Source organism: Macaca fascicularis, chromosome 3 (genome assembly GCF_037993035.2).
Source record: "Macaca fascicularis isolate 582-1 chromosome 3, T2T-MFA8v1.1".
Lineage (NCBI taxonomy): Eukaryota > Metazoa > Chordata > Mammalia > Primates > Cercopithecidae > Macaca > Macaca fascicularis.
Genome location: NC_088377.1, coordinates 25,756,923 through 25,776,918, shown reverse-complemented (window position 1 = coordinate 25,776,918; position 19,996 = coordinate 25,756,923). Strand labels below are relative to the sequence as shown.

General features: G+C 37.6%; 1 protein-coding gene across 4 annotated transcripts in view; it reads left to right on the top strand.

The window, feature by feature from the left end:
* The window catches only part of NCAM2 (neural cell adhesion molecule 2), a 570,634-nt gene that overhangs the window by 460,972 nt on the left and 89,666 nt on the right, over positions 1-19,996 (top strand). For all 4 annotated transcript variants that reach the window (XM_005548903.5, XM_065541469.2, XM_065541470.2 and 1 more), the window contains exon 12: positions 2,673-2,846. In XM_005548903.5, the coding sequence (XP_005548960.1) occupies positions 2,673-2,846 (174 nt within the window). The remainder of the gene's footprint in view (positions 1-2,672; positions 2,847-19,996) is intronic.

Sequence of the window (19,996 nt, the reverse complement as noted above, 5' to 3'; positions counted from 1 at the left end):
ACTTAGACCTAATGTACATTAGGGAGTCAGCCTCTCAGCACAGATTGAAGAATTGGCATTTTTTAAGGGGATCCATGTGCATTTGTTTGCCTTTCTCCTGTACTTTGGATCAAACTTACAAGTAAATTTTGGATCAAACCTACAGCTGAAAAGACATGCAGATTAACCTGGAGATTAAGGAAACATGAAAATTATTAGAATATTTGAAGGTCTACAAACATTATTTAGATATCTTAAAATTTGCATTTCCAGATGTGATTTTAATAGTTCTAAGACTTTTGGATGCATCAGAATTCTACACATGTGTTTTTGAACCTTAGAGTTATAACATAATGTACTTCATAGGCTCTCTAAATAATTTACAGTTACTCCTTAGAGTTGAAATATACACTGTGGCATTTCTTTACAGTATTCACATATAAAAGGCCTTAAAGCTGTTCTCCTGGCTTTTGCCCAGTATTATTTATAAGGCATATTTTTATGTGACCTACAGTGACCTTTTTTAACTCTAGCAAATAAAGTACATTTGACTTTTGAATGCCATATGACATTTTTGTTTTTATTTTTATTTGTATTTATTTATTTTTGAGATAGAGTCTCTCTCTGTTGCCCAGGCTGGATTTGCAGTGGCGTGATCTCAGCTCACTGCAACTTCTGCCTCCTGGGTTCAAGTGATTCTCCTGCCTCAGCCTCCCAAACAGCTGGGATCACAGGCACACTCCACCACGCCCAGCTAATTTTTGTATTTTTGTGAAAAGAGGGTTTCACTATGTTGAACAGGCTGGTCTCAAACTCCTGACCTCAAGTAATCTGCCCACCTCGGCTTCCAAAGTGCTGAGATTACAGGTGTAAGCCATGGTGCCTGGCCCCAACTGCAGATTTTTATGTAAATGTTTGATTGATATAAGAATTGAAACTCACATGTACTGCATATTTATCAGTCAAGTTTTATATATATATGTGTGTGTATATATGTGTGTGTGCGTGTCTATATATATATATGTATAGTTTATAAAGGACAGGAATTTAATTGACTCACAGTTCTGCGTTCCTGGGGAGGCCTCAGGAAACTTACAATTATGGTGAAAGGCAAAGGAGAAGCAGGCACCTTCTTCACAGGGCAGCAGGACAGAGTGAGTGCCAGCAGGGGAAATGCCAGACCTTTATAAAACCCGGAAATGCCAGACCGTTTATAAAACCATCAGATCTCGTGAGACTCATTCATTATCATGAGAGCAGCATGGAGAAACCACCCCCATGATTCAGTTACCTCCACCTGGTTCCACCCTTAACACATGGGGATTATGGGAATTAAAATTCAAGATGAGGCTGGGCGCGGCGGCTCACACCTGCAATCCCAGCACTTTGGGAGGCCGAGGCGGGTGGATCACGATGTTAAAAGATCGAGACCATCCTGGCCAACATGGTGAAACCCCGTCCCTACTAAAAATAGAAAAATTAGCCTGGCGTGGTGGTGCGCACCTGTAGTCCCAACTACTCGGGAGGCTGAGGCAGGAGAAAGGTGTGAGCCTGGGGAGGCTGAGGTTGCAGTGAGTCAAGATTGCGCCACTGCACTCCAGCCTGACCACGGAGCAAGACTCTGTCTCAAAATAAAAAAAAAAAATTAAAAAAAAAAAATTCAAGGTGAGATTTGTGTGGGGACACAGAGCCAAATCATATGATATACATATATTTGTATGTTTTACATATATATATATATATATATTCCCTCTCTGAAAAAACTTATATTTGTTTCTTTTCCTAAGTTTAAGATTATTTCAGATGTGATAGGAATAAAAGAGGAAGAGGTTCATAGAGAAATTAACATTAATGTGTCTCTAAATCTTGATGTTTCTGGAGTAGAGTTTTCAACTGTATCCTCATTGGAATTTTTTTCTTCTAATTCTGCCTGCTCTGCCTTTGAGATAATTCTTCCGAAATAATTTTTTATATTACACACTAAATTAAATGTCCACCTAAGATACCTTATGGAACTTGAAATAATGTAAGTAGTGGATAGATTAAAATAAAACAAGAAGGATTTTATAGCTATTTTGAAAATATGGGAATAAGATTTTAATATCTCAACCAAAGGTTTAATTTAATTGGATAATATATAAATGAAATTAGACCTAATAGTTTATAGTCTTATTTAGTTCATAATACTGACATTTTTCTCGAAACTTAGCACTTACCTATAATTTAATAATATAATTGTGGTGAATGCAAAGAAAATACATTTTGTATTTTCACAAGGTACCATTCATTATTTATGGTGATGGTTGAATAACTGAATTATGTATTCTAACATTTTAACTACCCTCTTTATCTCTCTTATTTTTTTCTTTTAAACACACACAAGATCGTTTTCCTGGACCTCAATAAAATGTTTATATTGTATAGAAAATGCATAAGTAACATATTCCCTCAATAATTGAAGTGTGATTTTCATTTTGCTGTCTGTTTTCTGTGTTAATAAAAATTGACTCGGGCATACTTTCTTGTAATTTCAAAAGAACATTCAGGTGTTTACGGAAGTTCTGTAACTCAAACATATTAAGTGATGCAGGTAGCAATTTTCTTTCACTCCTAGTTCTCATAACACCATAAGCCTTAATAATGGCCATTCCCATTCCCTTGGTTATGTTTTCTTTCTATTTGTTTGTCCATAGATGTGCCATCCAGTCCCTATGGAGTGAAGATCATAGAGCTGTCACAGACCACAGCCAAGGTTTCTTTCAACAAACCGGACTCCCATGGAGGTGTGCCTATTCATCACTATCAAGTGGATGTCAAAGAAGTAGCGTCAGAAATCTGGAAAATTGTACGCTCCCATGGAGTTCAAAGTGAGTCAGCAATTTCAAAATGTGTTGATTACTTCAAACTGATCTTCAGTATACCTGTATGATTAGCTTTTTCGATTTCCTCCAACATTTTCTTTTAATAAAGTGGTGTTGGGAAGATATTTCCTGTGCCACATTCTTCTTGATAATAACTCTAATACAGAGTGAATAGTTTCCATGTTCAGTAAAAATGAAAGAGCTTAGTAGAATCAGCAGAGTTCAATTCTGGAGGAAAAAGTCATTTTAAAAAGGCTCGTTGGTGGAAAGGCAATTGCTCACATACTAGATATGATGGCTGGATTTTATGAAATGTATGCTCATGTTTCATTTATTAATATTGCTCTCAAAAATAGGTGTGAAAATGATACTGCAAAATGTAGGTGCTTTCTATACTTATGAAGCCATCTATAAAAATCTGTGGAATTTCATATATTGTTTACTTTTTGTATTTTTATATTTTTCACTTTTATATTTCTATTAAAAATTAATTCACAGAGCTTCTTTTCACTTACATAAAATGTCATCATCTTATGAAAATGTAGTTTGTTTTCTCATTAGGAAGAGACAAAACGAAAGCAGGAAATAATAAGAAATTACCAGTTTTTGCCTCTGTTTTTTAAGACACAGAACCATATTGAGTGTTCCGAAAGAGTAGCATAAAATAGTGAGAAAATTCATTATCTCATTCATTATCATGAGATAATGCTCCATAGGTCTGTTCTATGAGGATCCTACCTTGACCCTAACACATATGGTGTGAGGGTTCAGTAAAAAGCAAGAGCCTTCCTGAGAAGGAAAGAGGGAACCAATTCTAGTGAACATAGAGAGAAAGCAAATGAAATCATCCTGGTATCCTCTGTGTTGACCCTGCTTTATCAGTTTTCACTGAGAGGAACTATGGGTTTTTGATAGAAGTATCAGAAACATTAATCAGTCATCTGTCATGTACCATACACTTCAAATAATGTCCTCAAGCTGATGAACTCATATTATTTCTTTTAATTATGAAATACTTGGATTATATTATCTGTGTGCGTTGTGTGGTTTAGGAGAGATTTATAAAGACAGTGCCCCAAAACAATGAGTGAGACGAAGGACTATAGTTTTCTAAAAAAATATATTAACCTGGATGCAGGAATATTGTGCTACTTTAAATTTTGTTTTGTTTTATTTTATTAAAAGAGATAAAAAGTTTACAATCCCACCAACAGTGTAAAAGTGTTCCTATTTCTCCACATCCTCTCCAGCACCTGTTGTTTCCTGACTTTTTAATGATCGCCATTCTAACTGGTGTGAGATGGTATCTCATTGTGGTTTTGATTTGCATTTCTCTGATGGCCAGTGATGATGAGCATTTTTTTCATGTATCTGTTGGCTGTATGAATGTCTTCTTTTGAGAAATGTCTGTTCATATCCTTTGCCCACTTTTTGATGGGGTTGTTTGTTTTTTTCTTGTAAATTTGTTTGAGTTCTTTGTAGGTTCTGGATATTAGCCCTTTGTCAGATGAGTAGATTGCAAAAATTTTCTCCCATTCTGTAGGTTGCCTGTTCACTCTGATGGTAGTTTCTTTTGCTGTGCAGAAGCTCTTTAGTTTAATTAGATCCCATTTGTCAATTTTGGCTTTTGCTGCTGTTGCTTTTGGTGTTTTAGACATGAAGTCTTTGCCCATGCCTATGTCCTGAATGGTACTACCTAGGTTTTCCTCTAGGATTTTTATGGTATTAGGTCTAACATTTAAGTCTCTAATCCATCTTGAATTAATTTTCATATAAGGAGTAAGGAAAGGATCCAGTTTCAGCTTTCTACTTATGGCTAGCCAATTTTCCCAGCACCATTTATTAAATAGGGAATCCTTTCCCCATTTCTTGTTTCTCTCAGGTTTGTCAAAGATCAGATGGCTGTAGATGTGTGATATTATTTCTGAGGACTCTGTTCTGTTCCATTGGTCTATATCTCTGTTTTGGTACCAGTACCATGCTGTTTTGGTTACTGTAGCCTTGTAGTATAGTTTGAAGTCAGGTAGCGTGATGCCTCCAGCTTTGTTCTTTTGACTTAGGAACATGGATGCAGCTGGAAACCATCATTCTTAGCAAACTATCACAAGAACAGAAAACCAAACACCGCATGTTCTCACTCATAGCTGGGAACTGAACAATGAGATCACTTGGACTCAGGAAGGGGAACATCACACACCGGGGCCTATCATGGGGAGGGGGGAGGGGAGAGGGATTGCATTGGGAGTTATACCTGATGTAAATGACGAGTTGATGGGTGCAGCACACCAACAAGGCACAAGTATACATATGTAACAAACCTGCACGTTATGCACATGTACCCTACAACTTAAAGTATAATAATAATAAATAAATTTAAAAAAAAGAGAGATAAAAAGGAGGGTGGTAGGTAAATAGAAAGAAAAAATACATTATTTGTTAAACTGCATAAAACTCAGTGTTTGTGCTCAAGCACAAGTGTGCAGAAAATTAATATTAAGTCTGAATATTATAGAAATTGAACACAGCACAAAAGTGCTGCCCCACTCTATCCCTGCCAAACCCAGGAGAAGGTTAATAGGCTCCCTCCAGACTTCTTGCAAAGGTGCAGCACTACGGAGAATTTATAGTGCCTTTGGTATGGCCAAGTTGATCAAGGTAAAAATCCTGACATTGTATCTCATGTATCCATCTGTCACAGGCAGATCACTATGTTTATAAAACTGAAATATAATAACAAAGCACATTGGTTACTTTACAATGAGAAATAACTATCACAGAAATTAGAACATTCAGAGTCTATATAAGTACATACTTTATCTGTTGGTACATTATGAAGATATGAAATGAGAGTCAGAAACTTGTTTGGTGAGTCTAGAATCTGAACTAGGGAAGTTGTGTGAATAGAATGTTTAATGGCTTCAGACTGGGACAGTTTAAAGCTTGCCAATGAGAATAAAATACTCAGAAGTCTTGTGGCTAGGGATTTCTCACTTTGATTTGAGGGAAATGACTGCCTTAATACTTTTTTACTGTTTCCATTGTTGATTCATCTTGCATAGGTATGTGAATGAGTACCTTAAAATCAAGTTACAGTTGACCCGGTGCGCGGTGGGTCACGCCTGTAATCCCAGCACTTTTGGGAGGCCGAGGCGGGCGGATCCCAAGGTCAGGAGATCGAGACCATCCTGGCTAACACAGTGAAACCCGGTCTCTACTGAAAATAGAAAAATTAGCCGGGCGTGGTGGCGGGAGCATGTAGTCCCAGCTACTCGGGAGGCTGAGGCAGGAGAATGGCATGAACCCGGGAGGCGGAGCTTGCAGTGAGCCAAGATCACGCCACCGCACTCCAGCCTGGGCAACAGAGCAAGACTCTGTCTAAAAAAAAAAAAAAAAAAAAAAAAAATTCAGGTTATACTATGTAATCAAACCATTGTATGATTTCAACTCACTGTAGTATAAACATGAATTTTAAGTTTGACTACTAATTTAAGCCTTCTTTTTGATTCTTCCTTTCAGTTATTAAATAATATATTTGGCTGACACTGTAGATATATTATCATCTTCAAGTATTAGGAAAAAAACAGTTCATTATTGGTGGTATAGTGGTGAGCCTAGCTGCCTTCCAGAATAAACAGTTCAGCCATGCAGTTTAAAACTTATAATAATGTTTAATTTTGCCTTCACATTGTCTCTAATCTCCATGAAAGACAGACCTCAACCTGGGGAGCTTAATGGTGACAAGAATTACATCATGTCTTGGGAAGGTGAAAGAGATCAAATAGCTCTTATCTTTCTGGTGCTGTGGAACTCATTGGGCTGTTGCTGTCACCTGCCTTCTGTGGCACAGGCATCTAAGCACCTGCCCCTTGGGCATGTGTGACTGGAGTGAAAGCACACTAGAAGGCTTTTTGGGCATAGAATATTCTTCATGGGGTGCTGCTTAGCTTGAGCTCTTTAGACACTTCCTCACCCTTTACTTCAGCAGGATTTCTTGTAAGTGTGAATGTCACCCACTAACGTTATGCAATATCCACTTGACCAAGAGAAATATTCCACATTTCTCACTTAGCTAAGATGTAAGAAACGGCATTACTTTGCAGCTGATCTCTTTCTCCAGTTTTTCTTTTTCCTCATTTTAAAGAGCCATAGTAGATGAATCCTGTGGATAAACAGAAGTCCATATTGAGATGCAAATATCAAATCTCTCATCTCTTGTGCCAAAAAATTCATGGGTTCTGTTCACCTCTTGGACTTACCTTCACTTACTGGGAGGGAAGCATCACTGCACTTTCTTCTGGGAGGAAGACTTACTAGTTTCTTCAGTGGATTTTTTTTCTCCCCCTAGTTTTCTTCTTACATTGTGGGGAGTGGGAAGGACAGGGGGCATGGGAGTTGACTCTCAAGGCTGGGGTTGCAAACCCAGTTTGGCATCTTCTTCTTTAACTCTGCAGGAGGTGCCTGACCTCTTCTCAAATGTTTACTATCTGATGTATTTTTTCTTCTCTCTATGAATTGTCTCAGTTGAAAATGCCAGCACTACAGAAACATGCCTGCTCAATTTCCATACACTTTCTTATGGCTGTGCTGGTGCTATTCTTTCTACTTGAGATTAAGAGTACCTATGTAATGGGATTTATTTATTGCTGCATTTACACTTTATATCTCAAATGATGATGTGATCTCATTTTATCTATAAAATCATGTTTTGGGGAAAACCAAGTTTTTAGGGATTTCTTACTGTAGACTCCATATTTGTATAGCAGGCATGAATGTAAATATGTAATTATAAGAGCACCATAAATGCAATGAGTACCCAGGGAAAGAAGCTGAGAAATTCCATTGGGACCACTCCTAACATTGTACGATACGTGTGTCTGGCACTTATTCTTTCTTTAGCAAAGAGGTGTGGTATTTTGTAATGATATAGTAAAGATAGTCATCAGAATAATATGAATTTTGCTGATAGAAATATGAAATGTGATGTTAATAAGCATAGTTATATTTACTGTAAATTGACAGCAATGATTTGATTATTGAAACGTGTAACATAGTTTTGACTTAAACGTTCTACTTTAATCAAACATATTTTTGTTGTGTTTCTGTGATTTCAGTGAGTCACTATGTCCTTTAAAGTAATATTTCAACCTTACTCACATTTTCCCATCTGACTGACTTAGGTCCTTTAACACTTCTCAGAAGTATTGTTTTACCCTGAACCACCTACAACATGCTTTCATAATCAGTCCTTGAAAATGCCCTCACAGTAAAATTCCCTCTTCCTCCAGAATGACTGACTGCCAAGTGACACTGGATTTCAGATGTTATATTGTATATAGTACGTATTTTAATATATAACATTATATTTTATAGTACTCCTCTTACCTTATAACTCTGAAGTATTTTTTCTCCTAGTTTATAAGCTCCATGAGTGGACCTCATATGCCTTGTTTATGTCATTATTTCAAGTACCAAAAGCATATTAGGGTAGAAGGAATATTGAAATTTGGTGGAGGTAGGAGAATGAAAAGGATTATTTTATAGCACCTCTGACTGGGTCTTCAGTGAATCCATTATACATCCCCTTCCAATAAATATGTGTCTACAGAAGCAACTCTTTTCTTTTTTTCTTTTTTTTTTTGAGACAGAATCTTGCTCTTGTCCAGGCTAGAGGACAGTGGTGTGATCTCAGCTCCCTGCAACCTCCATCTTCTGGGTTCAAACAATTCTCGTGCCTCAGCATCCCTAGTAGCTGAGATTACAGGCATGCACCACCACACCTGGCTATTTTTTAATTATTATTATTTTTAGTAGAAACGTGGTTTTGCCATGTGGCCCAGGCTGGTGTCAATCTCCTGAGCTCACACAATCTACCTGCCTCCTCCTCCCAAAGTGCTGGGATTACAGGCGTGAGCCACCATGCCTGACCAGAAGCAACTTTTAAATGGAAACGAAGGTTCAAAATGTTTATGAGAGATTAACACACTTTTGAAAAGAGTGAAGATGAAGGAGAATTCAGCAAATGGAGTGAGCTCAGGCTCCAGTGGCATGCCGGGAGTTGTCGTCGTCGTTGTCGTTGTTGTTTTTGTTGTTTTTAAGTTACACAACTCTCTACACTGCATATAACATTACCTTGATCAAGAAACCAGAAGACTTTACTGTAATTCTTCCACTGGGGCATGGCAGAAATTCCACACATTTCTTCCAACCTCTATTGTGTTGACCAATATCAGGCTCACCAGATCGATCATGTGAGCAGTTTATACTATGTGTGCAATTCAATGGTTATGAATTTTCAAAGAAGTATTTATCCAATCCCCCACCAAAACTCTGTGTGTGTGTGTGTGTGTGTGTGTGTGTGTGTTTCTAGCACACCCTTTTATTTCATTCCAAGAATATAAAGAGTCCTGGTTTATGCATGGATCCCCACTTCATCTCCCCATTTTGAATCTTTTTTTAACCCACTGAGGCCATTCAAAACCAATCTTCTACATCAGAGACCCACGCAAAAGCTCTGAGAATATGAATACCAGAAAACTGCCACAGTTTATAGAAAAACAATTATATGGTTTCTCCTCTAGCTCCTGGTCTTTCCACACACTTCATTTTTGATGTTTCAGAGTTTGCTTTCCTTTTCTGTGAGATAATCAGTGGATTTGAAAAGATTTTTGAAAATGATATGCGTAATTTCTAGGTGTACTTAGAAGGCTTGTTTTTCTGGCTATCTAGGAGAACATATTGTTGAAAATCAGAATACATATTTAAAGCACATATATATATTTGAATACTAAGGAAAACTTTGTGCCTTTGTTTCATAAAGTATAGGTTGTGTTAATCATATATCTTAAAGTTTAAGAGATCTATGTAAGCACAATTATACTCATTCTCTTTGAAGCATTTGTTAGAAGATAGATTTAGGTTTATCTCTGAAAATGCAGGTACATATGGTCTCAACATTTCAGCTATCTTTTCCCTCTGAGCAGCTTTATTTATTCCAATTTACGTGAGTTTAATGTTTAGTTACTTTTCCTAGGTAGTAAATATATACAATTTTTAATATACTTATTGATGTGTCCACTTCTAATTGCTGATGTCATCACCCAGAAATAATTGTCAGCTCTTGGTGGACTGCAATGCTATTGAAGATGAAAATTGTAGCATAAATACAGTCCTATTAGTAGATTGCAATCTTAAATAAATCATTAACAAATTCTTATTAATTTAACTTTCTCACTGTGTACCTGGTCCTGGGTTTAAGGTACAATGGAAGCCAGGCCTATTATTATATTATTTTTCAAAGTTTAGCTGAAGACGTACTAATTATCCCAACCAATTATGTGACATGAAACTAATTTTTAAACTGTAAGGAATTGTGAACCAATCAAACATCAACAACTCGAACTATAGAGATATAGATTGTGAGTCAGTGTGACTCTTCATTTTGAGTGAGAAACATGTATCACAACTGTAGCAAGACTTTTTGGTTGGGGAAGCTACAGGATGTATTCATTGCCAAATCATATAATATTTTATGGGTTTCATACACCTCACTGGCCACTTAATGAAGACAAGATAGTAATCTTACAAACAGCTACTCTTTTTTTTTTTCAGTTTTCTTAATAAAAATGACAATATCAATATTTTAAAATGTTAGACCGGGCATGGTGGCTCACGCTTGGGATACCAGCATTTTGGGAGGCTGCAGAGGAAGGATTGTTTAAAGCTGGGAGTTCAGGGTCAATCTGGGCAACAAAGCAACACCCTGTCTCTCTAAAAAAAATGGTTTTTCTGTTACTTGGGTGTGAAGGAATGGACCAGTCGTCTCAGCTACTCAGGAGGCTGCAGCAGAAGAATCACTTGATTCCAAGACTTTAAGGCTGCAGAGAACTAGGACTGTGCCACTGAACTCCAACCTGGGCAACACAAGAACACACTGTCTCTTAAAAAATATAAAAATAAGTACTATTGGCCGGGCGCGGTGGCTCAAGCCTGTAATCCCAGCACTTTGGGAGGCCGAGACGGGTGGATCACGAGGTCAGGAGATCAAGACCATCCTGGCTAACACGGTGAAACCCCGTCTCTACTAAAAAATACAAAAAACTAGCCGGGCGAGGTGGCGGGCGCCTATAGTCCCAGCTACACAGGAGGCTGAGGCAGGAGAATGGCGTAAACCCGGGAGGCGGAGCTTGCAGTGAGCTGAGATCCGGCCACTGCACTCCAGCCCGGGCGACAGAGCGAGACTCCGTCTCAAAAAAAAAAAAAAAAAAATAAGTACTTTTTTCTCTTTTTTTGATACAGAGTCTTGCTCTGTCTCCCCAGGCTGGAGTGCAGTGGTGTGATCTCGGCTCACTGCAACCCCCGCCTCCAGGGTTCAAGCAATTCTCCTGCCTCAGCCTCCAGAGTAGCTGGGATTACAGGTGTGCACCATCACACCCGGCTAATTGTTGTATTTTTGGTAGAGATGGGGTTTCACCATGTTGACCAGGCTGGTCTCGATCTCCTGACCTCAGGTGATCCAATCGCCTCAGCCTCCCTCAGCCTCCCAAAATTTTGGGATTACAGGGGTGAGCCACTGCCCCCGGCCTTCAGGTTTTAATTTTAGCAAAAGCTTTTATTTTAATAAAAATCTGGAGGAAAAAATATTTATGGTAGAGAATGGTATTTTCAGTTTGGTAGAAAAGTAGGGCTTTATTGTTTTCTTTTTTTTTTTTGAGACGGAGTCTGGCTCTGTCGCCCAGGCTGGAGTGTGGTGGCGCCATCTCAGCTCACTGCAAGCTCCGCCTCCCGGGTTCCCACCATTCTCCTGCCTCAGCCTCCCGAGTAGCTGGGACTACAGGCGCCCACCGCCGCGCCTGCCTAATTTTTTGTATTTTTCAGTAGAGACAGGGTTTCACCGTGTTAGCCAGGATGGTCTCGATCTGCTGACCCCGTGATCCACCGGCCTTGGCCTGCCAAAGTGCTGGGATTACAGGCTTGAGCCACCACGCGCAGCCTGTTTTCTATATGTTTTTTTCTGATGGGGTTTTGAAATACAGATTTTGATTTATAAACGATATGCCTGTTCTTGATAGGGCAGAAAACTGATCTTGAATAAAGGCCTGAATTAAAATATAGTAAAGTTTAGTAGATCAAATACTGAAATCTTAGGTGCAAATATGCAAAGTACCAGCAATAAATATAGCCAGCATTCAAAAAGCAAATTATTCCTATTTCTTTAAATGACATATGTTGAAATGTTTTTAAAATACCTATGGTAGACATTGTCAAAGAAAACTACTCTTGCATACTAATAAACAGCTGGGAATGTATAAAATGTATTCATTTATTCAAGTATAGAACACGTGTATGTTCATTCATATACTGAGTCATTGGTTTCATTAGTGAGAAATAAGAGGAGGCTAATGAAACTTTCCAAATCTCTTAAAACAGAGGAACTGACTCATGGAATATGTGTAACTCCTACTAGCCTAGTTGTACAGTCATAAAGTTCTGTGTTAGGGGTAAAGTTATGGTAGAATTTATCTTAGTATATTTGGCTCAACATAATTTAGTTCACTGCTGATGTAGAGATTCATGCTTACGTATTTCTAACAGCTTGACATTAAAAAAAAAAGTATCATTAAAATAAATTTTTACCTAAAAATAATTTGATTTTTATAGATGAGTTCAAAGATAGTACCAAAAGTACTCAGACACCCTTCACCCAGCCTCCCCTAATGATAACATACCATGGTACGTTTATCAAAATTAATGAATTATAATGAGTACATTAGTAGTAAATAAACTACAGTTTATTATGAAATGCCATTTTTAACAGTCTTCCTCTATAGCAGTTATCTTCTATTGAAAATAAATAGACTGGGCACAGCGGCTCATGCCTGTAAACCCAGCACTTAGGGAGGCAAAAGTGGGCAGACTGCTTGAGTTCAGGAGTTCAGGACCAACCTCGGCAACATGGCGAAACCTCATATTGACAAAAAGTACAAAAATTAGCTGAGTGTGGTGGCATGCACCTGCGGTTCCAGCTACTCTGGAGGCTGGGATGGGAGGGTCACTTGAACCCAGGAGGCGGGAGTTGCAGTGAGCTGAGATTGCAGCACTACACTTGAGCCTGGGAAACAGAAGGAGACCCTACATCAAAAAAAAAAAAAAAAAAAAAAAGGAGAAGGAGAGAAAAAAATAGATTAATAAGAATGCAAACATAAAAATAATCATATAATTTTTACCCATTAAAGATTTCAGAAATTCTATTCAACAAGTAAAACCTACATGTACTTACCAAGCTTAGTAAACATTTTAGATGAATTTTACTTTTCTGTTTGTTTAAGACAATTTTTAGGTAGAAATATAAGTCAAGTTAACAAACTCATTTGGTTGACTCATTTAAATGACTCAAATTAGCAGGATTTCAAATAAAAATTAATGAAAATCTTCATAACTCTCTAGTCCGCCATATCAAAATTTTCAAACATGCTTTTCTCTCTTGCTCGTCATACTTCACTCTCAATTTGTCGATTTTTAAATTCTGAAAGTGTTTCTGCTTCAACAATAGTTAATATTTACATTGCCTGCAGGTAAACTTTAATGTAGTTTTCATGAGAAACCCACACATGTTTCATGTCTACATAACTAAAAGGCAGTTATTATTTTATGAAGCATGGAATACCAAAAACAAAAACAATACCTCTTAAGTGACATCCTAGTGGATCTCCATTTGTCATGAGATCTCAAGCATTCCAGTTCTGGCACAAAGTGATGACTCATACCATCACTTCAAAATGATGATTATCTTCATTTTTTTTAGTGGTATTGAACAAAATATACATTTAAAAAAATCTAATTACTAAATATTCTCCAACAAATATATACTTAGTGTTTACTATTAGTGATGCATGCCTTCAAATATTTGGACTATATCAGTGAATGAAACAAAAAATCATTTGCCCTTAAGGAGCTTACATTCTATCAGATGGATTCAGATAATTTTATGCCCTATTTCATAGGTTTAAAAGAGAAATGGGGAAAAGGGAAGAAGAGAGGGATTGAAAATATTGAGAAGGCTGGGAGACTTGAGCAATTTTAAGTAAGGTAGTGAGGGTAGGTTTTATTGGCAAAGTGATTTGTCAGCAGAGACTGGGACAGATGAACATGGTATCCTGGAGGAAAGCCTCCCAGGCAGAGTAAGCTGCTAACAAAAGTGCCCTTAGGCTGGAGTGGGCTTGTTTGATAAGGAACAAAGAGGTCAGCATGGTTACATTAAAGAGAAAAAACCAGATGGCGTAAGGAGATGCAATCAGAAAGGTATGAGGTTAGGCAAAACGGTGCTTTATGTAATGAATATGACCCGGCAGTACTGACATCACCTGAGGGATTGTTAGAAGGGCAGACTCTTGTATCCTTTCTCAAATCTGTGAAATCCGGACTTCATTTTAACAAGATAACCAGATATTTACATACACGTTAAAGTTCCAGAAGCACTGATATAACACATTGTAAGATCGCACAGGACTTCAGGTCTTTTTCTGGTTTTTAGAGGGGATCCATTGGGGAGTTTTGTGCAGAGTATAATGATCTGAAATATTCTGGGATCACTCTAGCTACTGTCCTGAGAGAAGAGTGCAATAAGGCAGAAGAGTTCAGAGGCAATGGTGGTCTTCTGAATGAAAGATGCACAGCACTCAAACCAGGCAGTTGAGGAGGAATGGGAAGAAATGGTCAAATTCTAGATGTATTTTAAAGGTAGTGTCCAGAGAATTTCCTTAGATGGGTAGGAGCATAAAGGATAGGACATAGGGTGGAAATAAATGAAATAAAGAAGTTAGGCTGGGCGTGGTGGCTCAGGCCTGTAATCCCCACACTTTGGGAGGCCGAGGCGGGTGGATCACAAGGTCAGGAGATTGAGACCATCCAGACTAACATGGTGAAACCCTGTCCCTACTAAAAATACAAAAAAAAAAAAAAAAAAAAAAAATTAGCCAGGCGTGGTGGTGAGCACCTGTAGTCCCAGCTATTTGGGAGGCTGAGGCAGGAGAATGGTGTGAACCCGGGAGGCGGAGCTTGCAGTGAGCCGAGATCGTGCCACTGCACTCCAGCCTGGGCGACAGAGCAAGACTCCGTCTCAAAAAAAAAAAAAAAAAAAGAAATAAAGAAGTTGAAGCTGATTCTGACATTTTAGACCTCAAATCTCAACTAAAAGTTACCAAGATGGGAAAAACTAGGTGCATCTTTTTGGTGAGTGGAAATCAGCCTTGTAAATTAAGACTTAAAGTGATGTTTTTAATCCAATAGAAATACCATGAAGGCGGTAGAAGATGGCTAAAGAGAGGTCTAGCCTGTAGGTACAAATTTAAAAGTCACTTGCATTTGAATGTTTCAAGTCAGGATATTGTGAAATCAACAGGAATAAATGCAGAGAGGGAATAGAAAAGGCCCATAGACTGAGTCATCGTCTGGTTTACTTACATATTAGTATATATTTTCTTAAAGGTGTTTGCTGTATAATAATGAGTCATCTAAAGTGTGACTTTTCTAAATTTATGGGGAATTTTCTACATTGTGTTATGGTGCTACTCAAAATAATAAAAGAAATTATTGATAAGAGTCTATGTTACTTGAAATAATTTTTAGGGGAAGATGTACCTCAAAAGATATCCCACATAACATGATCCTTTGTCTTTCTCCCTCCCTCGCCCCTCCCACAAACACTGGATTACTTTAACTATACAAAAATTTTCCTGATTTCTCTTGTGGGCATTTAGTGATATACATTTTTCTCTACATGCTGCTTTAAATGTGTCCCAGAGATTTTGGTATGTTGTGTCTTTGTTCTCAATATGCAGCCATAAAAAAGGATGAGTTCATGTCCTTTGCAGGGATATGGATGAAGCTGGAAACCATCATTCTCAGCAAACTATCACAAGGACAGAAAACCAAACACTGCAAGTTCTCACTCATAAATGGGAGTTGAACAATGAGAACACATGGACACAGGGCGGGGAACATCACACACTGGGGCCTGTCGTGGGTGGGAGCCTGGGGGAGGGATAACATTAGAAGAAATACCTAATGTAAATGATGAGTTGATGGGTGCAGCAAACCAACATGGTACATATATACCTATGCAACAAACCTGCACATTGTGCACATGTACCCCAGAAATTTAAAGTATAATAATTTTTTTTATTTCTTCTTCTTCTCTTCCCTATTGTGCTTGCTTTCTGTGTTGCGGAAAAATATATTACTGTGTATTTTTATGCATATTAGCAGACTTCTTTTATAAGCAATGAGTGAAGGATTCATTTGGTCCAATGACATGAATCAAAGACAGTTATTGCATGTTTCAAATGTTGTAGCATACCAGATCTGAAGCTTCTTTGGATAACAGTTCTGATGGGATGGGTCTAAATTTATCTTTTTAAGTACTCAATAAGAGATAGCCCTTTTCCATTATATTACAGGCAGTTGTTCTCTAGAAGGACCTATAGATTTCTTAGAGGCTCAAGGTCGTTGTAAAATAATTTCCAGTTATGCTTCAAGGTGTTCATCCTGCAGCGTTTCTTTGAAACTAGGTCATATACAATTACCTGGGTGTAACTGGATTTTCCTCTATCATGCTACTCAATTTCACTGTTACAGAAAAACTTTAAGATAATCAGTCTTTGTACCGATTATCAAAGGGAATGCTTCCAGTTTTTGCCCATTCAATGTGATATTGGCTGTGGGTTTGTCATAAATTGCTCTTATTTTTTTGAGACGTGTTCCATCACTACCTAGTATATTTAGAGTTTTTAACATGAAGGGATGTTGAATTTTTTTAAAGTCCTTTTCTGCATCTGTTGAGATTATTGTAGTTTTTGTCAATAGTTCTGCTTATGTGACAGATTACATTTATTGATTTGTATATGTTGAACCAGGCTTGCATCCCAGAGATGGAGCCAACTTGATCATGGCGGGTAAGTTTCTTAATGTGTTGCTGGATTCGGTTTGCCAGTATTTTATTGAGGATTATTTTCGCGTCGATGTTCATCAGGGATATTGGCCTAAAGCTTTCTTTTTCTGTTGTATCTCTGCCAGGTTTTGGTATCAGGATGATGCTGGCTTCATAAAATAAGTTTGTGTGGAGTCCTTCCATTTCAATTTCAATTTTTTGGAACAGTTTCAGAAAAAATGGTACCAGCTCCTCTTTGTAACTCTGGTAGAATTTGGCTGTGAATCTGTCAGGTCCTGGGCTTTTTTTTTTTTTTTTTTTTTTTTGGTTGATAGGCTATTAATTATTGCCTCAATTTCAGAACTTGTTATTGGTCTATTCAGGGATTTGACATCTTCCTGGTTTAGTCATGGGAGGGTGAATTGATCCATTTCTAATAGATTTTCTAGTTTCTTTGCGTAGAGGTGTTTATAGTATTGTCTGATGGTAATTTGAATTTCTGTGGGATCCGTGGTGATATTCCCTTTATTTTTTATTGTGTCTACTTGATTCTTCTCTTTTTTCTTTTTTATTAGACTAGTTAGTGGTCTATCTACTTTGTTAAGTTTTCAAAAAACCAGCTCCTAGATTCATTGATTTTTCGAAGTGTTTTTGGTGTCTCTATCTCCTTCAGTTCTTCTCTGATCTTGGTTATTTCTTGTCTTCTGCTAGCTTTTGGGTTAGTTTGCTCTTGCTTCTCTAGCTCTTCTAAGTGTGATGTTAGGGTGTCGATTTGAGGTCTTTCTAGCTTTCTGATGTGGACATTTAGTGATGTAAATTTCCCTCTTAACACTGCTTTAACTGTGTCCAAGAGATTCTGGTACTTCATCTCTTTATTCTCATTGGTTTCAAATAAGTTTTTAATTTCTGCCTTAATTTCCTTATTTACCCAGGAGTTGTTCAGGAGCAGATTATTCAATGTCCATGTAATTGTGTGGTTTTGAGTGAATTTCTTAATCCTGATTTCTAATTTGGTTGCACTGTGGTCTGAGAGACTGTTATGATTTCAGTTCTTTTGCATTTGCTAGATTGTTTTACTTCCAATTACATGGTTAATTTTAGAATAAATGCCATTTGGCACTTAGAAGAATGTATATTATGATGATTTGGGGTGAAGAGTTCTGTAGATGTCTATTAGTTTCACTTCACCCAGAGCCGAGTTCAAGTCCTGAATATCCTTGTTGATTTTCTGTCTCATTGATGTGTCTAATATTGTCAGTGGGGTGTTAAAGTATCCCACTATTACTGTATGGGAGTCTAACTCTCTTTGTAGGTCTCTAAGAACTTGCTTTATCAACGTGGGTGCTCCTGTATTAGGTGCATATATATTTAGCATAGTTAGCTCTTCTTCTTGAATTGATCCCTTTACCATTATGTAATGCCCTTCTTTGACTTTTTTGATCTTTGTTGGTTTAAAGTGTGTTTCGTCAAAGACGAGGATTGCAACCTCTGCTTTTTTTTTTTTTTTTTTTTGCTTTCCCTTTGCTTGGTAAATTTTCCTCCATCCCTTTATTTTGAGCCTATATGTGTCTTTGCACATGAGATGGGTCTCCAGAATACAGCACACTGATGGGTCTTGACTCTTTATCCACTTTTCCAGTCTGTGTCTTTTAATTGGGGCATTTAGCCAATTTACATTTAAGGTTAGTATTGTTATGTGTGAATTTAATCCTGTTATCGTGATGCCATCTTGTTAATTTTGCAAACGAGTTGATGCAGTTTCTTCATAGTGTCATTGGTCTTTATATTTTGGTGTTTTTTGCAGTGGCTGGTACCAGTTTTTCCTTTCCATATTTAGTGCTTCCTTCAGGAGTTATTGCAGGGCAGGCCTGGTGGTGACAAAATCCCTCAACATTTGCTTATCTGAAAATGATTTTATTTCTCCTTCACTTATGATGCTTAGTTTGGCTGGGTATGAAATTCTGCATTGAAAATTCTTCTCTTTAAGAATGTTGAATATTGGCCCCCAATCTCTTCTGGTTTGCAGGGTTTCTGCTGAGAGGTCTGCTGTTAGTCTGACGGGCTTCCTTTTGTAGGTGACCTGACCTTTCTGTCTGTCTGTCCTTAACATTTTTTAAGTTTTATTTCAATCTTGGAGCATCTGATGATTATGTGTCTTGGGGTGATCTTCTAGTGGAGTATCTTAGTGGTGTTCTCTGTATTTTCCTAAATTTGCATGTTGGCCTGTCTTGCTGGGTTGGAAAGTTCTCCTGGATAACATCCTGAAGTATGTTTTCCAGCTTGTTTCCATTATCCCCATTTCCTTCAGGTACTCCAATCAGTCATAAGCCCAGTCTTTTTACATACTCCCATATTTCTTCTCTCATTACTCCTATTCCACATAGTATTGGAAGTTCTGGCCTGGGCAATCAGGCAAGAGAAAGAAATAAAGAGTATTCAAATAGGAAGAGAGGAAGTCAAATTGTCTCTGTTTGTAGATGACGTGATTCTATATTTGGAAAACCCTATCACTTAGCCCCAAAAGCTCTTAATCTGATAAGAAACTTCAGCAAACTCTGAGGATAAAAAATTAATGTGGAAAAATCACAAATATTCCTTTACAACAACAATAGACAAGCAGAGAGCCAAATCACGAATGAATTCCCATTCACAATTGTTACAAAAAGAATAAAACGCCTAGGAATATAGCTAACAAGGGAATGTGAAGGACCTCTTCAAGGAGAACTACAAACCACTGCTCAAGGAAATAAGAGAGGAAACAAGCAAATGGAAAAACCTTCCATTCTCATGGATAGGAAGAATCAACATTATGAAAATGGCCATATTGCCCAAAGTAATTTATAGTTTCAATGCTATTGACTACTATTGACATTCTTTACAGATTAGAAAAATCTACTTTAAATTTCATAGGGGATCAAAGAAGACCCTGTATAGCCAAGACAATCCTAAGCAAAAAGAACAAAGCTGGAGGCATAAAACTACCTGACTTCAAAATATAATACAAGGCTACAGTAACAAAAAGAGCATGTTAATTGGTACAAATACAGACATATAGACCAATGAACAGAACGGAGACCTCAGAAATAACACCACATGTCTACAACCATTTGCTCTTCTACAAACCTGACAAAAACAAGCAATGGAGAAAGGATATTCTTTTCAATAAATGGTACTGGGAAAACTGGCTAGCAATATGCAGAAAACTGAAACTGGACCCCTTCCTTATACCTTA